Raw genomic sequence first — 23,333 nt, forward strand, 5'->3', positions numbered from 1 at the left:
CTTGTCATGTGGAATCACTGAGAGACATTTTGTAATGATTTGGTGTGAAGATACTGGTATTGATATTGAGAGCATTTACCCAACACTTAGAAACATAAAAGCGTTTCTATTTTATGATGATTATTCAAAAAATAAACACCTTTGAGATCTACGACCACATTAGTGGCTATAATGACCATTTTGAACTCTTCCCTTTTTTGGATTTAAAATCATAGAATCATAGAAAGGTTACAGCACAGAAGGAGGCCATTCGGCCCATCGAGTCCACGCCGGCTCTACGCAAGAGCAATCCAGCTAGTCCCACTCTCTCGCCCTATCTCCGTAGCCCTGCAAATTTCTTCCTTTCAAGTACTTATCCAGTTCCCTTTTGAAGGCCATGGTTGAATCTGCCTCCACCACCCCTTCGGGCAGTGCATTCCAGATCCTAAACACTGGCTGTGTAAAAAAGTTTTTCCTCATATCACCTTTGGTTCTTTTGCCAATCACCTTAAATCTATGTCCTCTGGTTCTTGACCCTTCCACCAATGGGAACAGTTTCTTTCTATCTACTCTGTCTAGACCCTTCCTGATTTTGAATACCTCTATCAAATCTCCTCGCAACCTTCTCTGCTCTAAGGAAAGCAACCCCACCTTCTCCAGTCTATCCATGTAACTAAAGTCCCTCCTCCCTGGAATCATTCTGTAAATCTCTAAGGCCTTCACATCTATCCTAAAGTGTGGTGCCCGGAACTGGACACAATGCTCCAGTTGTGGCCGAACCAGTGTTTTGTAAAAATTCATCATGACTTCCATACTTTTGTACTCTATGCCTCTATTTATAAAGCCTAGGTTCCCGTATGCTTTTTTAACTGCTTTCTCAACCTGTCCTGCCACCTTCAACGATTTGTGCACATATACCCCCAGAACTCTCTGTTTCCTTTTAGAGTTGTGCCCTCTAGTTTATATTGCCTCGCCTCGTTCTTCCTACCGAAATGTATCACTTTGCATTTCTCCGCGTTAAATTTCATCTGCCAAGTGTCCACCCATGCCACCAGCCTGTCCATATCCTCTTGAAGTCTATCACTATCCCCCTCACTTTTTACTACCCTTCCAAGTTTTGTCATCTGCAAATTTTGAAATTGTGCTCTGTACACCCAAGTCCAAGTCATTAATATATATCAAGAAAAGCAGTAGTCCCAGCACCGACTCCTGGGGAACACCACTGTACACCTCCTTCCAGTCCGAAAAACAACTGTTCACCACTACTCTCTGTTGCCTGTCACTTAGCCAGTTCCGAATCCATGTTGCTACTGCCTCCTTTATTCCATGGGCCGCAATCTTGATGATAAGCCTACCATGAGACACTTTATCAAACGCCTTTTGAAAGTCCATGTACACCACAGCAACTGCATTGCCCTCATCTACCCTCTCTGTTACCTCATCAAAAAACTCTATCAGGTTAGTTAAACACGATTTGCCTTTAACAAATCCATGCTGGCTTTACCTAATCAATCCACACTCGTCTAAGTGACTGTTAATTCTGTCCTGGATTATCATTTCTTAAAGTTTCCCCACCACTGAGGTTAAACTGACTGGCCTATAGTTGCTGGGTTTACCCTTACACCCTTTATTGAATAAGGGTGCAACATTTGCAATTCTCCAGTCCGCTCGCACCACCCCGGTATCTACGGATGTTTCGAAGATTATGGCCAGTCCCTCCACAATTTACACCCTTTCTTCCCTCAGCAACTTACGATGTATCCCATCCAGACCGGGTGACTTATCTACTTTAAGTACCTCTAGCTTTTCAAGTACCTCCTCTTTATCACTTTAGCCCATCCAGTATCTCAACTATATCTTCCTTTTCTGAGACTGTGGCAGCATCTTCTTCCTTGGTAAAGACAGATGCAAAGTACTCATTTAGTACCTTGGCCATCCCCTCTGCCTCCATGAGTAGATCTCCTTTATGGTCCCTAATCGGTCCTACCCCTCCTCTTACTACCCGTTTACTGTTTACATGCCTGTAGAAGACTTTTGGATTCCCTTTTATGTTGGTCGCCAGTCTATTCTCATACTCTCTCTTTGCCCCTCTTATTTCCTTTTTCGCTTCCCCTCTGAACTTTCTACATTCTGCCTGATTCTCACTTGTGTCAACCTGACATCTGTCATACACCCCTTTTTTGCGTTTCATCTTATTCTATATCTCTTTTGTCATCCAGGGAGGATTGTTCAAGCTTCTTAGGCTCAGGTTGGGTCCAAATCCGTCTGTCCTTTTAAGAAGAGGACAGACACAAAGCAGTGTCGACAAACCAAAAACTGCAACACTTATTTCGAAAGCTTTTCTCACAAGATGGATAGCTTATGCTGGGACTAATGCCAATGGCAGGTGAAAAAGAACTGAAGCTGATTCATCAAGGAGACCCTTACAGACACAATGAGGACAGATCATTTGGGTTTTGGCTGACAAATCTCTTAAAGAAACAGTCATCTCTCTGATTTTCTTGGTTGCATATCTTACCTCAAGCCCCATATTCAAGCTATATCGAGAATACATATATAATTGAATAAAAATAATTATTTTCCTATGAAAGAGACAATATATTAAAGGAACTAATAAATTGAAATATAAACCATGGGAATATGTCACTACCAATCATTACAGCACACATATATGGCCCTTGCAGAATTTTGGAAAATTGGTTCAAGTAAATGATTTGCTGAGTGTAGAGGAATCCCCATTAAGGGACTTATGGTACATATCAGTGCATAATTAATACCAGGTTACCATATACTGCTGCATCATGTTCTTTTAAATATTTCCAAGTAAAAAACATACATCGTTTGTTGCTTGGTCGAAGATCTTCTACTTTGTACACTGACAGTCTGTTCACTCCACCACAGACTGTGTGCTTCTCCCCTTTACACTCCATGTTACAATCCTCTTGCCTTGCGTTGGTCGAAGTAACTCGATTTCCACAGTAACATTCTGCACCATATTCCAGACCCGCATAGAGATAACCTCTGTCGAAACAAATTTGCTGTCAGATTACAAAGAAAGAAAAACTATTAACAAAGTGCTCTAAAATGTCCTGATTCTCGGTGTTCGGGCCTCTGCCTGACCTGTAAGACTTTGGTGACGTTGAGAACGAGAAGCTCAAACTGAAAGACAAGTTTAGCTTTTTAGCAAGTAATTTTTCTAATTATTCAGCTCCTTACATAAAATCCAACAAATTGAATGACATGTCACTAAGTGCTTAATTCCCAATCAGAAGGTTGCGAGCTCACGTCCCAGGAGTTCTTGTGACTTAAATTTGTTACCATGGTTGGATGAGTTCTCACCACTGAGTTTTGAGAGGAGAGGAGATAATCCAAAAATCAAAAGAAAAGCCTTAAGATTAACCAGTTCTGTAACAAATCAAACATACGATACGAACATACCAAATGGACGGGCAGGAAAAGACGAGCTGGACCATTAAGCCTCCCCCACAATGTGATGGTCGGACCATCATGGCCAAACACTTCTTCCCTCCCCCAACCTCTATAACCCCCCCCTCCCCCCTCCCCTTCACACTCACACTCACTCCCAGCCCCAATTGTAATCACAGAGGAATTAGAACCAGGACAAAAAGGGGAAACACAAAAGGAGACTGTAAAATGGGTGTAAAGCACAGACAGGGCACTGAGACTTTTCCTTACCTTTCTGCACAACTGTCTTGACACTGCGAAACAGTCATCTTTCGAAAGTCATAAAACACTGCTCCTTTCAGAGCCTTTTCCTTCGATTCATCTCTGAAACATCCTATGTGCGTGGCTGAAAAATACATCAAAGCCACCTTAAGCTCTACATCACACTTTACATATTGTGTTCACTGTTTGAGAGGAGGGGGCATTCGAAGGATTATCTGTTCCAAGCAACAGTACATATTTCGCAATAAAAATGTAATGCTGAAACTAAATTTCATCCAAATATTTTTTAAAAGCTGTTCAATTTTCAATCTAATTTCACGGACTCAAATACTAACAATTAGCCTGAGTTATTCAAACTGTATTGCCTATTGCTGGTGAACTATGAAGTCATTATGCAACAGATGATGAACATACAGTATTACCTTTAACTTTGTACACTGGAGCTCATATAAAACATTGCTGCTCGTATCCTAACTCGCACCAAGTCCCATTCTCCCATTCCCCCTGTGTTTGCTAACTCATATTAGCTCCTGGTCCAGCAACACCTAGCACTTATAATTCTCATCCTTGTTTTCAAATCCCTTCATGGCCTCGCCCCTCCCTATCTCTGTAACTTCCTCCAGCCCGTACAACACCCCCCCCCCCGATTTTCATTGTTCTACTAATGGCAGCCGTGCCTTCAGCTGCCTAGGCCCTAAGCTCTGGAATTCCCTCGCCAAACCTCTCCACCTCTGTCTCCTCCTTTAAGACGCTCCTTAAAACCTACCTCTTTGAAGATGCTTTTGATCACCTGTCCTAACATCTTCATTTTGTGGCTCGTGTCAAATTTTGTTTGATCACGGTCCTGTGAAGCATCATGATGTTTTACTGCATTAAAGCCGCTATAAATGTAAGTTGTTGTTATCAATATAATGCAGTGCACTGGTAAAAGACTCCTTTACTAACATTTGGTACAATAGAATCTACGTTATGGCTTTGCGTTTCTGAATCTGGAATTGATTCCCCAAGAAGTTACTTGTATTAAGGATGTCCACATTGTTCCATTTTAACTGACTTCTCAATGTGAAAGAGATTTTGGAATGTTCTTGGGCATTTTACAAAACTTGATTTGAATAGCATTGGTAGTTTGCAGCATTTTAATGACATTTTAAATTTCTTTGCATGGAGCTAAATCACCCTAATGCTAAGGAACAATTTTATGACAATACTGCTACTTCGTAATAATAATCTGGATTTACAGAAGACCGACGACATAATTTGCATCTTCGTTTCTCAAACTGGCACCTTCAGTGTAACAAATGTCCTCAAAGACACAAAACAATAATTATGTAAAAATTACAATTCATAATATATATTGTGCTAGTGTAGCAGAAATATGTAAAATAGGTAAGTTCTGAACATACGCATAGCTTTTAGCGTGGCCACTTTTTTGAAAATCAGTGCAAAGTGGAGATGTGGTATTAGACTGCTGGAGCAGCAACATGCAGCGTTATTACAGTAATAGGACACAGATTCAATCATTCATGTCACAAGACTCCAAGTGCTGACTGATGCATCCCTACAGGATGTATTTGGAAACAAACATATGCCTTGAAATTGTGCTTTGTGATATTAGTAACAAATCCACTAATGCACTTAAAATAAATAAATTTTAAAAAAGAACAAAGTGCCTTTCACGACCTCAGGATATCCCAAAGTGCTTTACAACCAATGAAGTGCTTTAGAAGTGTAAGCAATGTTGTAATGTGGGAAATGCGGCAGACAATTTGTGCACAGCAATGTCCCACAAACAGCAATGTGATAATGACCGGGTAATCTGTTTTAGTGATGTTGGTTGAGGGATAAATATTGGCAGGTCACCAGGGGGGGATCTCCCCTCCTCTTCTTCGAAATAGTGCCACGGAATCTTTTAAGTCTTGCTGCAGCAGTAGACAAAAGAATTTCATACAAATGTGTTAATACATTCGTCACTAATATTGTACAGCACAACTTCAAGGCAAAAGAGCAACACCAACACAAATGATAAAGCATTCACCAACTTCAAAGTGCCTTACAAATATTCGGTTTTATTCTGAGTCCACTCTCTCCTCCCCTTCCCTCACAGATCCAGCTTCATTAATGTGCAAGCTACTGGCCTTATTAGCAGTATGGTCAGAAGCAAGCTTGCCTTGTGATGACCTATTTAGGATACGCCTTTTGTTCTTTCACTCTGTATGGCAATTTATCTCTCATCACATCCCTCATTGCCCTTCCCTTCATCTTGACTGATTATTCACCCCTTCCCTTAATCAAATATTAAACTGCAAATAATAGTTATTCTTTACATAAAAATAACAAAATACAAATGATTTTTCCTTTGAAATGTGACTTTACAGACAAATTACTGTTTCACCATTAATAGTAAACATTAATACTCAGTCAGGTATTGAAGTATTACTTTCATGGTAAATGATAATATTACTACAATGAAACACGGATTTCTGTTTGGCTCTTGCTGAACAGCAATTCCTAATAAAAAAAGCAACAGCTACAACACAAAAGCTCAGTTTCTTTCCTGCTGTGTTTTCCCTCGGATTATGATTACAAAAGGTGCAAGGAAAGTTAATTTGTGGGTATAAGAGTGGCGTCCCCTCCAGAGGAGGTTAATGCTGTGTAGTTGCTCTCTTGAAGCACACCTTTCATGTGAACCTAATTTGTACGAAGCATTTTAAATGTCAACAGGGCAAAATGACAAATTGTTATACCATTTAGCAAATTAGTATGAGTTAAAGGCTTATTAAAGATAATTAAAAAGCAATCAAGAAGCTTTTAATTTGCTGCAGTGAATGTCAATTAGTCCAGTAAATCTATACCAACGAATATGCCCACCATCCTCGCTGTTGAGTGCAGCAGTTAACAGTTCTGCACAAATGTTTCAATTGTACGATGGAATTCCGCCACATAATTTTCGGAAATGAAATAAAGTAGTTGAAACCAATAGTTCAGTTGATTAATGGATGATATAACGAGGGTCTAAAATGTAAGTAGGAATATGAAAAAAGGAACATTAAAGCTATAAAGGCTCCAGATAGTTACAGCAATGATATCCATTGCTTGGAATTAATGACTGCGTGTAGACGGTGTGATAAGGTCACCCCAGCGTGATGCAGCAAAGGAGCTGCCTCTCACTATTGTTACGCTCCTGCGAAGCGCCTTGGGGTGTTTTCCTACATTAAAGGTGATATGTAACTGCAAATTGTTGTTTTTTCAATAAAAACAGCACTTATCTTAAGATTATACTTCATCTCTTCTAATCCTTAGATGGTAAGAATGCATTGACAGCCAAAGACAACAGAAATCATTAGCAGATGTCTTTAAAATCTGGGCTGTTTAATACAATAACTCCCCCCTCCGCCCCTGCCCCTGTTGAAGAATCCAACACATTAATCCACTGTAGCACAGGATGGGAAGATTCAGATAGAAATCACAGCTGTTCCTGGCATTTACACTCAATCTGCCCCAGTTGGTAAGCTGCTGATAGGGGTGTAGGCAGCAAATTTTAACTTGTGCAGATTCAAATGCTGCCCTCATGCTGCATGCGAGGAGTGTTCCTAAAGAAGTCTTGGCCTCCCAATCCACTCCTCTGTGGAAATGTTGAATTCTACATTAAATAGTCGTACGTTATGGTTAATTTTAGTCATTTCCACAGTTACTGGATTGTTATAGAAAGTAAAGTATTAGTTTGAGCCAATTCATGTGAAGTTGGAGACTCCAGTGCCAGCTTATGGGAAGAGACATTTTGAGTAGCTGAATTAAATGTGATTCCTTTCGTCAGTGAGCAGATAGAAGCAGAACTGATATGTGGAAATGAAATTTCTTTTCAAGCTCTACGGCCCTGAAAATCCTTGGGCAGTGATCCCGGCTATTGTGCCAAGATTATGCCAGCCATGCTCTTCCAGTGCTCACACTACTGGAGTATGCAGAGTCAGCTGCAGCAGGATTTTAAGGCCTGCAGCAGCTTAAAGGGGTAGGCATCATTGGCGTTGTCTATGGAGCACCCAAGCAAATTATTTTATTAAAAATGTCACTGAGGCCATCTGCGGGGCACAGAGGCCTTTGCTTCTCGGGGTGCTGCTGTGGATGTCCTGCTGCAGGTGGTCAGGCAGAGGATGTAAATCCTCTTTGAAATGAAGTGAAGGAGCCCCCAAGTACTCCATCCCAGACCTTAGCAGGCCATGCGAGGTGAGAGGAACCAGTCACACCTTCCATGAATGTGCATGTCTCCCCCCCTCATATTGTTTCAGAGTGCTTGAAGTGCTCAATGTGCATGAGGCAATGCAGTGCTCTTTCAGCCCCTAGCCTTCCCCTGCAAGTATTACTTCACTTAATTCCATACTTGCTTTCCTTTCAGAAAAAGCCTCATATCATAAGCATGTTGCATGCATGTCATCATAACCACTATGGGTAGCATGCTGAGAACTGCGTATTCCTGCAGAGCATAACTGACCAGCAGCAGGTGGTGGTGGTACATGATGGTGTAAGGGGTTGGTGGTCAGAGAGTCAGAGTGCATCTTCTCTCAGCTTAACAGTCTGGACATCTAGAGCTCACTCATCCTGTTCTTGAAAGGACGATTCTGGCAGAGCATCAAGCGTTGGTGCAGGTTTAGAGGTCACATCATAAAGTGTGCTGCAGATGGTGCTGAGGTACACGAGTCCATCGGCAGGATTTGTAGTACATTAGATGTTGACTGCACAACACTACAGGGGCTTGTTGTAGCAGGGGCTGTCATGACAATGGCTCATGGTTGCTCAGACCGTTGCCATAGAGGCCTAGGTTGCCACATTGGAGAGGGATGTCATGTCCAGCTTCAACAAGCTTGGTGACTGGTTATAGAAAACCTTCACTGATCTCACTGGTACCATTCAGTCTGCTTTCTCGCAGATCACTGCCCAGCACATGAAAGGAATACACGTTTCTCCCCTCCCTTGTCCAGTGTCACTAGAAGTCATTCTGATGTTCAGCTGAGATCAGCCAACTCAGCACAGGCTCAGAATTGAAACTGGGGCCTTCATGATATGATTGGCTGAGTTTTCAAACATAATACAACTGCGACACATGAAGAGACACTTAAAGGAAGACAGATGAAAACTCAGGAGTAAAGATTTGGAGTTGGGAAAATAAATAAATATTAAAAGGATGCGAAATCAACAGTGGCACTATTTAACGAGAAATACAAAGGGAGACATTGAAAGTCAGAAACCATGAAACAGTGCAGAGGGGAGATGAAATGAGAGACAGAAATAGGCATAGGCATTTTGAGAGAGCGAGAGAAAATCTAACAACAAAAGAGAGAAAAGAAAACTATAAAAGGGAAAATATTACTCTCACAAAATACTTTGATGGCAGTATAGCAGTTGTTTTTTAAAAGAATATTTTGTGCACTCATCACAATGTTGATAATTATAGATGGAGCTTTACAGAGTTTTATATGATTTCTCTATTAATGAGGGGGCCATAAATAATTGACACCATATAATATAGGAAAATCATGTTTGACTAACTTGATTGAGTTCTTTGATGAAGTAACAGAGACAGTTGATGAGGGTAGTGCAGTTGATGTTGTGTATATGGACTTTCAACAGGCATTTGATTAAGTACCACATAATAGACTTGTTAGCAAAATTAAAACTAATGGGATTAAAGGGACAGTGGCACTGTGGATACAAAATTGGCTAAGGGGCAGAGAGCAGAAAGTAGTGGTGAATGGTTGTTTTTTCAGACTGGAGGGAAGTATACAGTGGCGTTCCCCAGGGGTCGGTATTAGGACTACTGCTCTTTTTGATATATATTAATAACCTGGACTTGGGCATACAGGATATAATTTCAAAGTATGTAGATGACACGAAACTCGGAAATGTAGTAAACAATGTGGAGGGTAGTAGCAGACTTCAGGAGGACATAGACAGACTGATGAAATGGGCAGACTCACGGCAGATGAAATTTAACGCAGAGAAGTGTGAAGTGATGAGGAGAGGCAATATAAACGAAATGATACAATTTTAAAGAGAGTGCAGGAACAGAGAGACCTGGGGGGATGGTGTTTGTACACAAATCTTTGATGGTGCATGACAAGATAATAAGGCCGTTAAAAATGCATATGGGATCCTGGGCTTTAGTAATAGGGGCATAGAATACAAAAGCAAGGAAGTTATGCGAAACCTTTATAAAACACTGGTTAGGCCTCAGCAGGAGTATTGTATTCAATTCTGGGCACCACACTTTAGGAAGGATGTCAAGGCTTTAGAGGGTGCAGAATAAATTTGCTAGAGTGCTACCAGGGATGAGGGACTTCAGTTATGTGGAGAGATTGGAGAAGCTGGGGTTGTACATCTTAGAACAGAGAAGGTTAAGAGGAAATTTGATGGAGGTGTTCAAACGATTTTGATAGAGTAAGTAAGGAGAAACTGTTTCCAGTGGCAGAACAGTCAGTGACCTGAGGACACAGATTTAAGGTGATTGGCAGGAAAACCAGAGGCATCATGAGGAAACATTTTTTTACGCAGAGTTGTTATGAACTGGAATGCACTGTCCGAAGGGGTGGTGGAAGCAGATTCAATAATAACTTTCAAAAGGGAATTGAATAAATACTTGAAGGGAAAAAATTACAGGGCTACGGGGAAAGAGCAGGGGAATGGGACTAATTGGATAGCTCTATCAAAGAGTCAGTACATGCACGCTGGGCCGAATGGTCTCCTTCTGTGCTGTAACATACTATGATACTATGATGTAGTGGTTATCTTACATATGAGGGATAAGAAATTCTTCTCACAAAGGTGAGAAAAAGTCTCAAAACATTGCTACTTCCCTGGGAACTGCCAGCAGTTGGAAGAAAGTTTTAATAAATGTGCTCTATTTGTACCTAGTGAGCACTAACCAGTTCCCCACAATTAATTCTTAATAACTGTTGTTGAACATTCTGTGCTGTCATACCACAGTCAAACATCTTTACACTGTCTCTCCATGGACTACTTCACAGCAGACCTTTCTGCTGAAGAAATAGGACTCCCATATCAAACCAAAACATGTCAGACCAAAACGTCACTAATAAAAGGTAAGTCTGTTTAACTTTAGCAACTGGAGCTCATACGAGTAAGATGATTTTGAGATCTTTATAACACACTTGTAATTATATTGCTTGTGAATTATGTGGGTGTCCTTCACTTGTGAAATTAACTTACTATTCAATAATTCCCGATGCAATGTCCTCTAGTCAGTCATTGCTGCATTTGTCAGCCAGCTTTCAGCACTCAAAAGGATGTGTGATTTAATTAAATTTTATGAAGCAGTATTAGCCGCACATCACTGGTATCACAAAAAGGGCCCAAAATGCCACATAAAGTGTACATATTATAAATAATATCAAACAACAGTGAGCAACTTCAAGATCACTATCTAATCTTCAAGGTTGTTTGCTGTGATGAAGAGTTTAAATACTTGAGGATACAAGTTAAAAAATAGGGAGTTAGGAGCAAGGAAAGGAAGTCAGGCAGAATATTTTTTTCAAACGAACCGCACTGAACTTTGGAATTAGTAACCAGGGAAGGTCATTGAATCAAATGGTATTAATAGGTTCAAGAACCAAATAGATGTGTTTCTGGAGGGAAGGAATTGAAAGATACAATGACAAGGGTTGGGCCTATTGACCGATTCCTGTTTTTAAGAATGATGTGGAGATGCCGGTGATGGACTGGGGTTGACAAATGTACAGAATCTTACAACACCAGGTTATAGTCCAACAATTTTATTTGAAAATCACAAGCTTTCGGAGGCTTTCTCCTTCGTCAGGTGAATGTGGAATTCACCTGACAAAGGAGAAAGCCTCCGAAAGCTTGTGATTTTCAAATAAAATTGTTGGACTATAACCTGGTGTTGTAAGATTCTGTATTTTTAAGAAAACTTCTTATCTTTTTATGCTAACCTTTATAAACTCAAGCTTTACTCTTACAACATCTTCTTAACCCTTTTATTAAACCACAGCCTTGAAATTTCTCAGGCATCCATTGTTCTATTGTAATAAGTGTACGAATATAGATATGTTTTTACATTATTCTAATACAGAATAAAGACAGAACAGCTAATGGAGCAGAATTGCTTTAAACTGTTTGCTCGCAAATCCTATCTTTTCCCCTCAATGACACTGATAATATTGGAGAGGTTGAATTTCAGGGCCGAAGACATTGCACTGTAAGGGTAGGCACATACAGATTATTAAATAAATAAGCTAGTTGGATAATATGGAGCTAAAAGGCTAATGGGTTAAAACAAATATAGACTTTTAAAACACAAGCTTTTGATCACAGCGGGGGGAGTGTAAGAGAGAATAAAAAGGCAATAGGTTCCTTTTACTATAGAGCATAACATCAAATGTTTGTACAACAAAGCAATGGCTCAGGAAAAGCAATGAAAGGAAGTAACGGTATGATGTGACAAGATATGAGGCCCCTCATCCCTGTCTAGCAATCTGATCATAAAACATCCAGTAGTGCTGAATCCAGCAGGAACTAGATCATAAAAGAAAATGGTATAAAAAGAAATACAACATTTCACTTTTGCCGACCTCCAAAATCAGTTAATGTCAATCGACTTGGATAAGCCATGCTTGCGATTTTCCTAAGAAGTTCCCTGCACAGATTGATTTTAGACATAGGGCTAAACATGTAATATTCTGTATGAAGGTTTAAGATAAATGATTTGAAACAATAATAAAAGTTAATTCTCAGACATTTTACTGTCTCTAGCTTTTCGAATCTGTTAAAAGGATAAGGAAGGAATTATCCCAATGACACAGCACAAACCTGACACATTGTGTGCCCATAACCTTGCAGTAATAATCTCCTTTAATACTCCTCAAGGAACCTCATGCCACATTGTTCTCAGCTGTTGATTTTACCACACTCATTCCTCCCTACAAGCTGGTGACCAGTGCACGCTATACCTTCCAAACACTACACAGGTGGATTGTATCAGACTCTGATGTTACACTTCCCAGTCTATGATTGTATCAGACTCTGATGTTAAACTTCCCAGTCTATGATTGTATCAGACTCTGATGTTACACTTCCCAGTCTATGATTGTATCAGACTCTGATGTTACACTTCCCAGTCTATGATTGTATCAGACCCTGATGTTAAACTTCCCAGTCTATGATTGTATCAGACTCTGATGTTAAACTTCCCAGTCTATGATTGTATCAGACTCTGATGTTAAACTTCCCAGTCTATGATTGTATCAGACTCTGATGTTACACTTCCCAGTCTATGATTGTATCAGACCCTGATGTTAAACTTCCCAGTCTATGATTGTATCAGACTCTGATGTTAAACTTCCCAGTCTATGATTGTATCAGACCCTGATGTTAAACTTCCCAGTCTATGATTGTATCAGACTCTGATGTTAAACTTCCCAGTCTATGATTGTATCAGACTCTGATGTTACACTTCCCAATCTATGATTGTATCAGACTCTGATGTTACACTTCCCAGTCTATGATTGTATCAGACTCTGATGTTACACTTCCCAGTCTATGATTGTATCAGACTCTGATGTTACACTTCCCAGTCTATGATTGTATCAGACTCTGATGTTACACTTCCCAGTCTATGATTGTATCAGACTCTGATGTTACACTTCCCAGTCTATGATTGTATCAGACTCTGATGTTACACTTCCCAGTCTATGATTGTATCATACCCTGATGTTACACTTCCCAGTCTATGATTGTATCAGACTCTGATGTTACACTTCCCAATCTATGATTGTATCAGACTCTGATGTTACACTTCCCAGTCTATGGTTGTATCAGACTCTGATGTTACACTTCCCAGTCTATGGTTGTATCAGACTCTGATGTTACACTTCCCAGTCTATGGTTGTATCAGACTCTGATGTTACACTTCCCAGTCTATGATTGTATCAGACTCTGATGTTACACTTCCCAGTCTATGATTGTATCAGACTCTGATGTTACACTTCCCTGTCCCTCACTTCATCTAGTCACATTATTCCTTGCCTTCCACTTCATCTGTTTCTGTCAACTTGACCAGACAGTAACAACTCCAAAAACCTTCCTTGTGACTCCCGAATAATGTACCCAGGATTTGTTATCTTTCCCATCATAATCCATCTCATCACTTCTTTCTTGGTCCTTCTTCCTGACTACCTATGTTTTCAGATTATATCTATAGCATTATAATTTAAATGCCTCCAACCGTCTTACTTAACTGCTCAAAGTCTAGTTTACATATCTATACAATGCTGTTGATCAAACATAACATAAAAGAATTCAAATTCCCATCAGCAGCTTGAGTTTGGAATTGCACAGAAATTCCTTCATGTTGTTAAACATCTTGGGGCTCAGATATCCGCAGCTCTTTTGGCACGTTTACACTGTGCCTTTGGCTTGACTGCGCTGGAAGAGTTGCAAATTAGGTCAAGACCTGGCTTGATGTCAGGGATTTAGGGGTGGCCTGTTGGGGGCAGAAACTCTGACCACACCAAACAAGGCCATTGGTGCAAGAGGAGAAGGGGGGGTGGGGGGAAGGTCATGGGAACTCCCTACATTGGGAGTTCCCACTTTCCTGTCCCTCAGAGGGACTCAGCGTAGGATCGGTGATGGTATGCCTAATAAGACCACTGTACAGGTCTGACCAATGGCAAAAGTAGGGCCCAACTGAGGATCCAGGCTGAAATCATGGCACTGGACCACATAGAAATCTTTGTAATTTTTAAAAAATCAATTCAAGATGGCCCCCTCATGATGTAGGGGCACCTAGAACATCTTTCTGGGCAGGGGACCCAGCACCCTCCTGGAACCAACTGCTTGAGCTCGACTTTCCAGTATCATATAGCTTGTGAGTGCCTTAGATCAACCCTTAATGATGCACGCCCCTGTCATTGGCATGTAAGACAAGTGACCTTCCCCTAATTGCACCAACTTTGGTGGAATCATCTCACACATACCCTGGAATGTGCCTTCCCACCATAATTTTTTGAGGCTTCCTTTTACAATTGCTATCCTCCATTTAACTTCTTATTGTTACTTCATCCGTTAATTATTATTTAAGTACCCAACAAAAATTGTATTGTCCACTCTAAGGTCAATTTCTGGGGGGTTTTACATCTACAGTCAGTATTGTACCCTTGACATACCTTAGGTTGTATATCAATTTTTCATTTATATTGAAATCAACTTCCAAATCATTCAAACTGAAGGTAACAATGAATTCACAGTTCATGTTAAAAAGACTGGCTGACATAACACATCCTTGTCGCACTGTTCTCCTGACCTTTGTCCATTTTGTTAGCTCATTACTAACTCTCATTTTACTTCTTGTTCCCAGTTAAGGCTCCTGATAAATCTCAGGTCTTCCCATCAACTCCGACTCATTGCTGAACACCTATTCATCTTTCATGCTTCGCCCTTTCAAACACTTTCTTGTGATCTGTGAAGCACTGATACACTTTCTCCTGATTTCTATTCTGTTCACAAATCATTCATAAGCCATGTATCTAATGTGAGCTCCATTCCTGCTTCTAAACTCCCTACCAAGTTTCCTTTTCATTCTTTCTAATATGATTTTTAGTAGCACTTCACAGCATGTTTCATGAGACTGATGGCCCTCTGTTCTCCCTGTTCTGTGCCCTTTGAGGTTTTTTTTGGGGGGGGGGGGTTGGGGGTAGTGTTATGAATATTGATCTGGTGAAGTCCATGGGTAGGATTCCTGGGCTGTAGATCATAAAGCACAGTTGGGCCATTTTCTGTAAGCCTGTCGCTCTCCCCTAATCTGCCTCACTTGCCTTTCCTACATTCATAAACTTCATAGCATGCTCAATCTCGGTTGCTGCTTTACCACAGAAACCAGCAAAGCAGTCAAACAGCAGGACCCGAGTTCCTGCCAGCATTCTTTTTTTAAATTGCTGCTTGGTGGAGGTATTTATATCCAACACTGAGCTCTCAATATACTAAATAAAAGAAAAAAAACAAAGTTGTTGACATCAGCTTACAGCTTTGAGAAACAGAACCAAAGCTGAAAATGGTCAGTTGTTAAAAGAAATGGGGGTGGGGGGGGTTGAAATTTGTCTCGGGCAGTGGCGCAAAGTTTGCAATTGCAAAATGCCAGCTCGTTTTACACTCTGTCCGATTCTCCTTTCTGACTCCAGTGGGCAGAGTGTAAAACAGGCTGTTGATGCTACTGCCTGTTTTGCGTTAACTGCTCAAGACAAAGTTCACCCCCATAATGATACTGACACAACAAAAATATCTTGTGTAGATTATCAATAATAAGAGAAAAATTCATAATTTCAAGGCTGTTTCTAACCTCGAAGATTCAGATGATCTGTGTCAGGATAGATGCGAAACCCAGTGAACCTCTTGAAAGAGGAGTGAGTCAATACTGTCCATCGTCACCCATTCTAGCAGATATTTCCATCAAAGATGTCTTGGATGGCATTGCAAGGGCCTCAGGATGTCTGTTGCAGGCATTTCTAAAAGTATTGTGACACTCCATTTCGCAGATGACATTGTGTTGTTGGTGACTCACCCGGAGATTTAATGCACTCTACTTGTCACCTTGAACAGTGAGCTAACCAGTGGAATATGGCAAGATGGGTGTCCCCCTATCAAGTATTATGGCCATTTATGATTCAAGAGGAGATTTCAAAGATATTGACTGGAAATAACAAGGGATGTTGGTCCCAGCTGTTGATTCATATCAGTACCTGGGGGTTATGGTGGATGTAAACTTCAGCTGGACGCAGTTCTTTATAACCATGATGAGACGAGACTTTAGTTTTTCTCAGTTTTCTTTAATTACAGCAAAGTCCCAATATAGATTAGGCTTGAGATGTATAAGACATGTGTCTAAACATTTCTCCTTCATGGTTTCGAACGCCTAAACCGTGCAATGGAAAGAATTCCTCCAATACGTCTGTGAGATGCAGAACCAAACTAGGAAGTGGATTTATGACAAAACAGGGAGATAGTTACAGGCTCAGTTTGGACTCAGACCCACCTCATTTATTACTGAGTACTCTGGAAATACTCGACCTCACACTGGCCACACTTATTTGCCAAAGCTCCTCACATGTGGAACTGGATTGATCAGTTGGCAATGAGTGAGCCTGGTACTGGATATCTAAAACATCAAGGCGACTGTCACATCACAAGCTGCTTTCTGCAGGTCCTCCCACCACTTTGAAAGTAGATATCTGTTGTTAACTGATGAGGAATCTTTTGAGACTTTGGATGCCAGCTCATGGAATGCATTACCTGGAGACTGGGTTTAAGAACATTAGCTCATACACCCAGGGCTTGGTGCCTACTTTGATTACACTGCAGACAGGCAAACAGCTGTTGCTGAAGCTCAACACCTTCAAACTGTTGGAATCATTATTCGATAGGGTGTGGTACGTGTCTATAATGTGGTCAGGAAGATGGTGGCAATGCACTCACACATTTTATGATGACTTGTGCTGCCCAGCAAGCTGCTGCTGAGGGACTCCCTCGTACCTGCTGACAATGTAGCGAGGGCTCAAATACATACTTATCAGTTGTCTAATGACCAACTAGTAACTACGATCCTTGGGGTGGAGGGAAGCAAGGTCTCTTTAGGGTTGAGGTGACCCATCCAACGGAAGTCTAGCAGAAGGGCTTGGAAGAAAAGTGGGAGCCAGATACGCTGAACCCCAAACTCATTTGAGAAATCTTAACAAGGTCAGCCCTGTCAGATTGGCTGGGGCTGGGATGAGGGTTGCTTATACTATAAGTTCCTAACTCTCTGGCTACAAGCTTTGGCAGCATTAGTGCTGGGGGGCATCAGCAGGCATGATACCAGCATAACTGCTATTTGTGAACACAGGGGATGCACAAGAGTGGTATGTGGAGTCATCCAACAGGCACAGCTGAGAATGGAAAGTCATTGTGTGAGGAATTGTGTAGGGAACTCTTATCGTCAAACAGTGTGGAACAGTTCATTAGTATTCTAATGTGTCGCACTAGCAAGCCATATACTTTTACATATTAGTGGACTTTCCATAGCGTTGCTCATGGTGAGTGAGACGATGTGTTGTTTTATAACATAGGCCCACTAGGTATCAACAATCATGCCTCTCATTCCCCATAGTTAGAGATTAACCTCCCCCGCACAATAATCTTGCTCCCTCTACTCCCTTAAGACCATCTGTCTCCCTCTCTTCTCTCCCATCGACAAGATTTCTCTCTGGTTCTCCCTGCCCTTTATTTCCTTCCAATGATGTCTGTCTCTCCTCCCCTCCTTCCTGTTCTCTTCTTACTTTAAAATTGAGAATTACTAACCTAAAGTTTTGTCGCTAGCATCTTACTCTGTAGAAAGGGATCTGGTAACGGGTTTTTCAATGTGAAGAAAGGAATAGTAGCCTCATTCAGTGACGTGCATAAGAGCGTGGTGTTGGTTAGACTCGCATTGGGTATTAGGGGGCCCCCCAACCAAATAAGTCAGCTAGCCGGGTAGGGATTGTAAGGTGTGAGGAACAAGGTATAACCAGAATCCAGCATTTCAGAGGCCTGTAAATGGTTGGGAGAGATTGCTGGAGGGGGAGAAACTGCTGAATTTGGATAAGTTTCCAATTGTAAAGTGGGAGCAAGGCATGGAGGGCTTGATCTCCTGAAACAGGAATAAAAAATGAAACAGTGATACAGTTTATTGCCATGATTTCAAAGTCATTTTTTGCTTTCCCCCAGAAAATAGTTCAAATTATCCTGTAATTCAAACTAAGCAATTTAAATAAAACAGCAAAGAAGGTGTTAGTGCTAAAAAAAGTATCAAATTAACAGATAACTTCAAATTAAGAAAACTAGACTCCATAAAAACACCTTTAGACCCAGGCTTGCCTAGAATAATCCAAAGCAGGCAACCTGCATTTAGGCCTCTTGTACATTGTGACCAGTTGCTAGGTGATGTGTGAAAGCACTAAGAGTGATTCGTCCACTAATCTTCTCTCTCTCATTCATTCTCTGTCAGGAAATGCATAAAACTCTCTTTTCCACCTTGCTTGACTGCCACACTGAGATTAGAAATGTGTTTAGATGTGAACTTACAGCCAAAAGCACCCCAGCACACTGCACCATGCACTGTATTTAAACCTCTCCTCTGTATCAGAGTATGATTTTTGCTCTGCTTGTAGTGACACATACTTTAGGACACAGTTGAACTAAAAAAAATTCTCACTAGTAATTTCTGCAGGAGTTCTTCTGATCGCCTCCTGCCTTCGGTAGAAAATGAGCACAAACTTCGGAGAAATGATAAACGGTTGAAAACCCTGTTTTGTGGGGGTTTCTGCTGATCTTCCACTATAAGTTAAAGCGCCAGATCGGGAAATCCCTGCGGAAATTCTCTCTCTCTGTCCTTAGCAGAATTTTAAAATGTTATTAAAAACTCACCAGCTTTAGACCAGGACCATAGAAGCAGTGCTCCGTTTTGAAGCTATTTCTCTCGTCTCTTGGTCTCCTCCCACCCCCATGCAATATCTGACTGCGCAATTAAGAACTGAGATGATATAAAGGTGACCTGCACTCAAGTCTCCATCAAAGTTGCTCTTGAGATAGATTCTCACTCATCTCCGCTATTACGGAAAACCCTCATCCACATCTTCATCATCTCAGGACACAACTTCTCCAATATCTTCCTCGCCGACCTCTCCAGCCCGCCAAATAGAAACTGCAATTAAAATAGGTTCTTCTAAGAAAGATACCACCCTAAAAATTCCTTCTGCAAGTACATCCTAGATAAATGGCTTACATTCTTTTGGATAATTTAATTTTAACAGAAAAAAGCCAGTCAAGCCAATACGGTAGCTTAGTAACAGTGTATGCATCTGGGAAAACAAACACCAAGCACGCTGAAGCACTACAGTGGGCTATTAATCAATTAATCACGAAAACCTTAACATAGACAGCACTTGTCAGACACTATTGGTGGCCATCAGCATGCCTTTGCACATGTATTGAGGAGCTTGCTGTCCATTATTCAAATAAAGTGCTTCTCTCTCAAAGACTGGCTTCTCAAAGGCATTGGTGTATTTAGAAAAATTTTAAAGATATAAGGTTTGGGCACTTTTGATGTACCAGTTAGTTATGGCTTTTACCTAGCCACAACAGACAAGACGGCAAGACACAACACCTGAGGGAGAGATGCCTACATAATTCCAAGAAAGACTAACCTGTAGGGACCGGGCAGTTAATCCCCTTCCAAGAAGTGTTTGTCTATCTTTAGTTTGAAAGGTGTGCAATCTCCAGTCCAATTTGCTGAATTGATTTGTCTGCTTAATCCTGGTTCAAAACTGTTGGGTTATTTGAATTGACCTTGACAACTGGTTGTTACTGTTTCCCCTGAAAATGATTCGAATTGAATAAATCTGTTTGGCAGTTTAGTCCATCACAGAAGGATCCGACTTGACTGATACTAATTGTCCTCTGGTGATATGGGCATAAAATGTAAATTTTATGTGGAATCCAGAGGCAATAAACAGGTCAATTGCTTGATCATAAGCAAAACACTGCAGATGCTGGAAATCTGAAATAAAAACAGAAAATGCTGGAAATATTCAGCAAATCAGGCAGCTTCTGTGGAGAAAGAAACAGAGTTAATGTTCAGGTTGATGACCTTTCGTTTAAAAGGTGTCGCTATGGGAACCCATGTGGATCCTAGCTATGCCTGCCTTTTTGTGGGATACGTGGAACATTCTTTGTTTCAGTCCTACCCAGGACCCCTCCCTCACCTCTTTCTCCGGTTCACTGATGACCATATCGGTGCCGTCTCCTGTTCTTGCAACTGAACTGGAAAATGTCATCAACTTTGCTTCCAATTTCCACCCTCCCCTCGCCTTCACTTGGTCCATATCCGATTCTTTCCTTCCCTTCCTCGACTTTTCTATCTCCATTTCTGGGGATAGGTTGTCAACCAATATCTATTATAAGCCCACCGATTCCCACAGCTACCTTGATTGCACTTACCGCTTCCTGTAAGGACTCTATTCCCTTTTCCCAGTTTCTCCGACTCCGTCACATCTTTTCAGACGATTCCACCTTCCACACCGGTGCTTCTGATAGGTCTTCCTTTCTCCTCAACCGATGATTTCCCTCCACTGTAGTTGACAGGGCCCTCGACTGTGTCTGTCCCATTTCCCGCATTTCTGCCCTTACCCCTTCCCCTTCCTCCCAGAACCATGATAGGGTTCCCCTTGTCCTCACCTTCCACCCCACCAGCCTCCACATTCAACATATCATCCTCCGCCATTTCCGCCACTTTCAGCGTGATGCCAGCACATCTTCCCCTCTCCCCTTTCAGCATTCTTAAGGGACCACTCCCTCCGCGACACCCTGGTCCACTCGTCCATCACCCCCAACAACTGCTCTCCCCACGGCAGCTTACTGTACAAGCGCAGGAGATGCAACACCTGCCCTTTCACCTCCTCCCTTCCCACCGTCCAGGGCCCCAAACACTCCTTCCAGATGAAACAGTGATTTGATTGTACTTCTTTTAATTTAGTTTACTGTATTCACTGCTCAAATGCAATCTCCTCTACATTCGGGAGATCAAACACAGATTGGGTGATCGCTTTACTGAACACCTCCACTCAGTCTGCAAGCGTGACCCTGACCTTCCAGTTGCTTGCCATTTTAATTCTCTGTCCCACTCCCACTCTGACCTCTCTGCCCTCGGCCTCTTATACTGTTCCAATGAAGCTCAATGGAAGCTTGAGGAACAGCACCTCATATTTCGATAAGGCACTTTACAACCTCTGGACTCAACACTGATTTCAATAACTTCAGATCATAACCGCTGCTCCCATTTTTTCAGACAGCAGGTGCTGGTAATATTTCTGCTGTTGCCATTTACAGCTCCTCTGGACCCATCTTTAGTTTCTTTACTTGTCCCATTACCACCATCCTTGCTTGCACCATCATCCCTTTTGTCATTTAATCACTCCTGCCCTCCACCCTATCAGAGGCCTTCCTTTTTGTTCTTTCCTCCCTTCCACTTCCTCCCCCCGCATCCCCACCACCCTTTGCTGAGCCCTGTACTTGCTTAAAAACTTTTAAATCTTCAACTTCTTCCAGTTCTGACGAAGGGTCATCGACCTGAAACGTTAACTCTGTTTCTCTCTCCACAGATGCTTCCAGACTTGCTGAATATTTCCAGCAGTCTCTTTTTTATTTTAGGTCCACTGCTTGCCCAGGGCATGCTCCACTTGCACCTGTGGGAAAGGAGGCAGCATTGCGGGTACTGGTTGGAGGGGGGGGTGGGGGGGGGGGGGGTAACGGGTGAGACGTGGGAGCGCTTTGAGTGGAATCCCAACATCCATGTCCCCTTTCGCCATCATCGCTCTCCCGAGTTGGCGCAACATCACTCCCACCACTCTGCCGGACAGCAGCCTGGTGAGGAGATGTGCCATTTTCTAAGGCCACGGATATGAAGTTTCTGTCTGCCTGTTTAAGGCGGCAGACATGTTGGAATCCAGAGTCTGCATGGCCGTTGTCATGACCTGCATGGACTCATTTGAGAGCCATGCTTGATGCTCAATCGAGGCTGCCATTCTCTCCGTCGAAGACATTCCCGTACTTACCTGCGCCACCAATCCACTAGCGATGGAGTTGGACTCCTCCATCCTATCTGCTATTGTGGAGAGTGTGCGTGACACCTTTTCCATTACCTCGCAAATGTGGAGCTGTACCTCGATCATTCTCAATTTCCACGATGTCCCTCAGGGTTCATCATCTGTGTCCAGCTGTGCAAAGCTTGGAGAGGAGAGCGTTCCCCCACCCCGCACCCGATGCTGAGTCTCCACAGCTGGCCCTGCCACCAGTATCTGCTCGTGCTCACTTGTGAGTGTTGAATCACCAGGTGAGAACCCAACTATCTGCCTAACAGGACCCACCGAAGTGCGCGTAACTGCGCTGGTCCATGACTGGATATGGTGTGACGGTGTACCCTCAGAGAAATGGAGCTCCTCTGAGGAATCGCCTTCTTCCATGGCCCGTGCCTCCTCATCGATCCTTGAAGGCCCTGGAAGAGAACATAAAGCAATATTAATAATCATCATAAGAAGTGAGTTTGTAATGAGTATACTGAGGTGTGCAATTGGTCAATCATTGATAACATCAATTCATGTTGTGTGTGAGGGATGTTAAATCTCTCACCAGACGTTTGCAGGGTTCCAGTCTCGGCATCCCCGTCGGCCAGGCACTCAACCGTTCCACTCAGCTCCAAGGCCGCCTCCTCCGCTTCTGTGAGGGCCACTATTTGTGCTGGCCCCCTCCAGTCCTGGCCCTCTCCTTTGCACTTTGCGCTCTCCTCCTACAAAGGGAGAAAGAACAGATGTGTGAGTGAGTGAGGGTGACGAGATCACCCGATGGATGAATTGCTTTGTGTGAGGCTGACAATGGAAGAGATGCATCAGAGGGTGACTATCAGACAGATTGATCACATTGCATCAGGATTGGGGTGAGTGGGAGTGGAGGGTGCACAAATGGAGAGGTGAGGAAGTGCACAGAAAATGAAGGTCACTTGACACTGAGCCTTAAGTGTGTGTGAGGGGTGATGTGATGAACTAGGCCTCGAAGGGCAAAGTGTGTGTGTGTGGGGGGGGGAG

At 42.2% G+C, this 23,333-nt stretch overlaps 1 protein-coding gene across 1 annotated transcript in view; it reads right to left on the reverse strand.

Moving 5' to 3' along the window:
- Window positions 1-23,333, reverse strand: part of LOC137299268 (sialate:O-sulfotransferase 1-like) — a 55,100-nt gene that overhangs the window by 27,520 nt on the left and 4,247 nt on the right. The window contains exons 2-3 of the mRNA XM_067967932.1: window positions 3,676-3,790; window positions 2,816-3,000 (exon numbers count right to left, since the gene is read on the reverse strand). Of these exons, the coding sequence (XP_067824033.1) occupies window positions 2,816-3,000; window positions 3,676-3,790 (300 nt within the window). The remainder of the gene's footprint in view (window positions 1-2,815; window positions 3,001-3,675; window positions 3,791-23,333) is intronic.

The sequence above is a fragment of the Heptranchias perlo genome, chromosome 28 (genome assembly GCF_035084215.1).
Source record: "Heptranchias perlo isolate sHepPer1 chromosome 28, sHepPer1.hap1, whole genome shotgun sequence".
NCBI lineage: Eukaryota > Metazoa > Chordata > Chondrichthyes > Hexanchiformes > Hexanchidae > Heptranchias > Heptranchias perlo.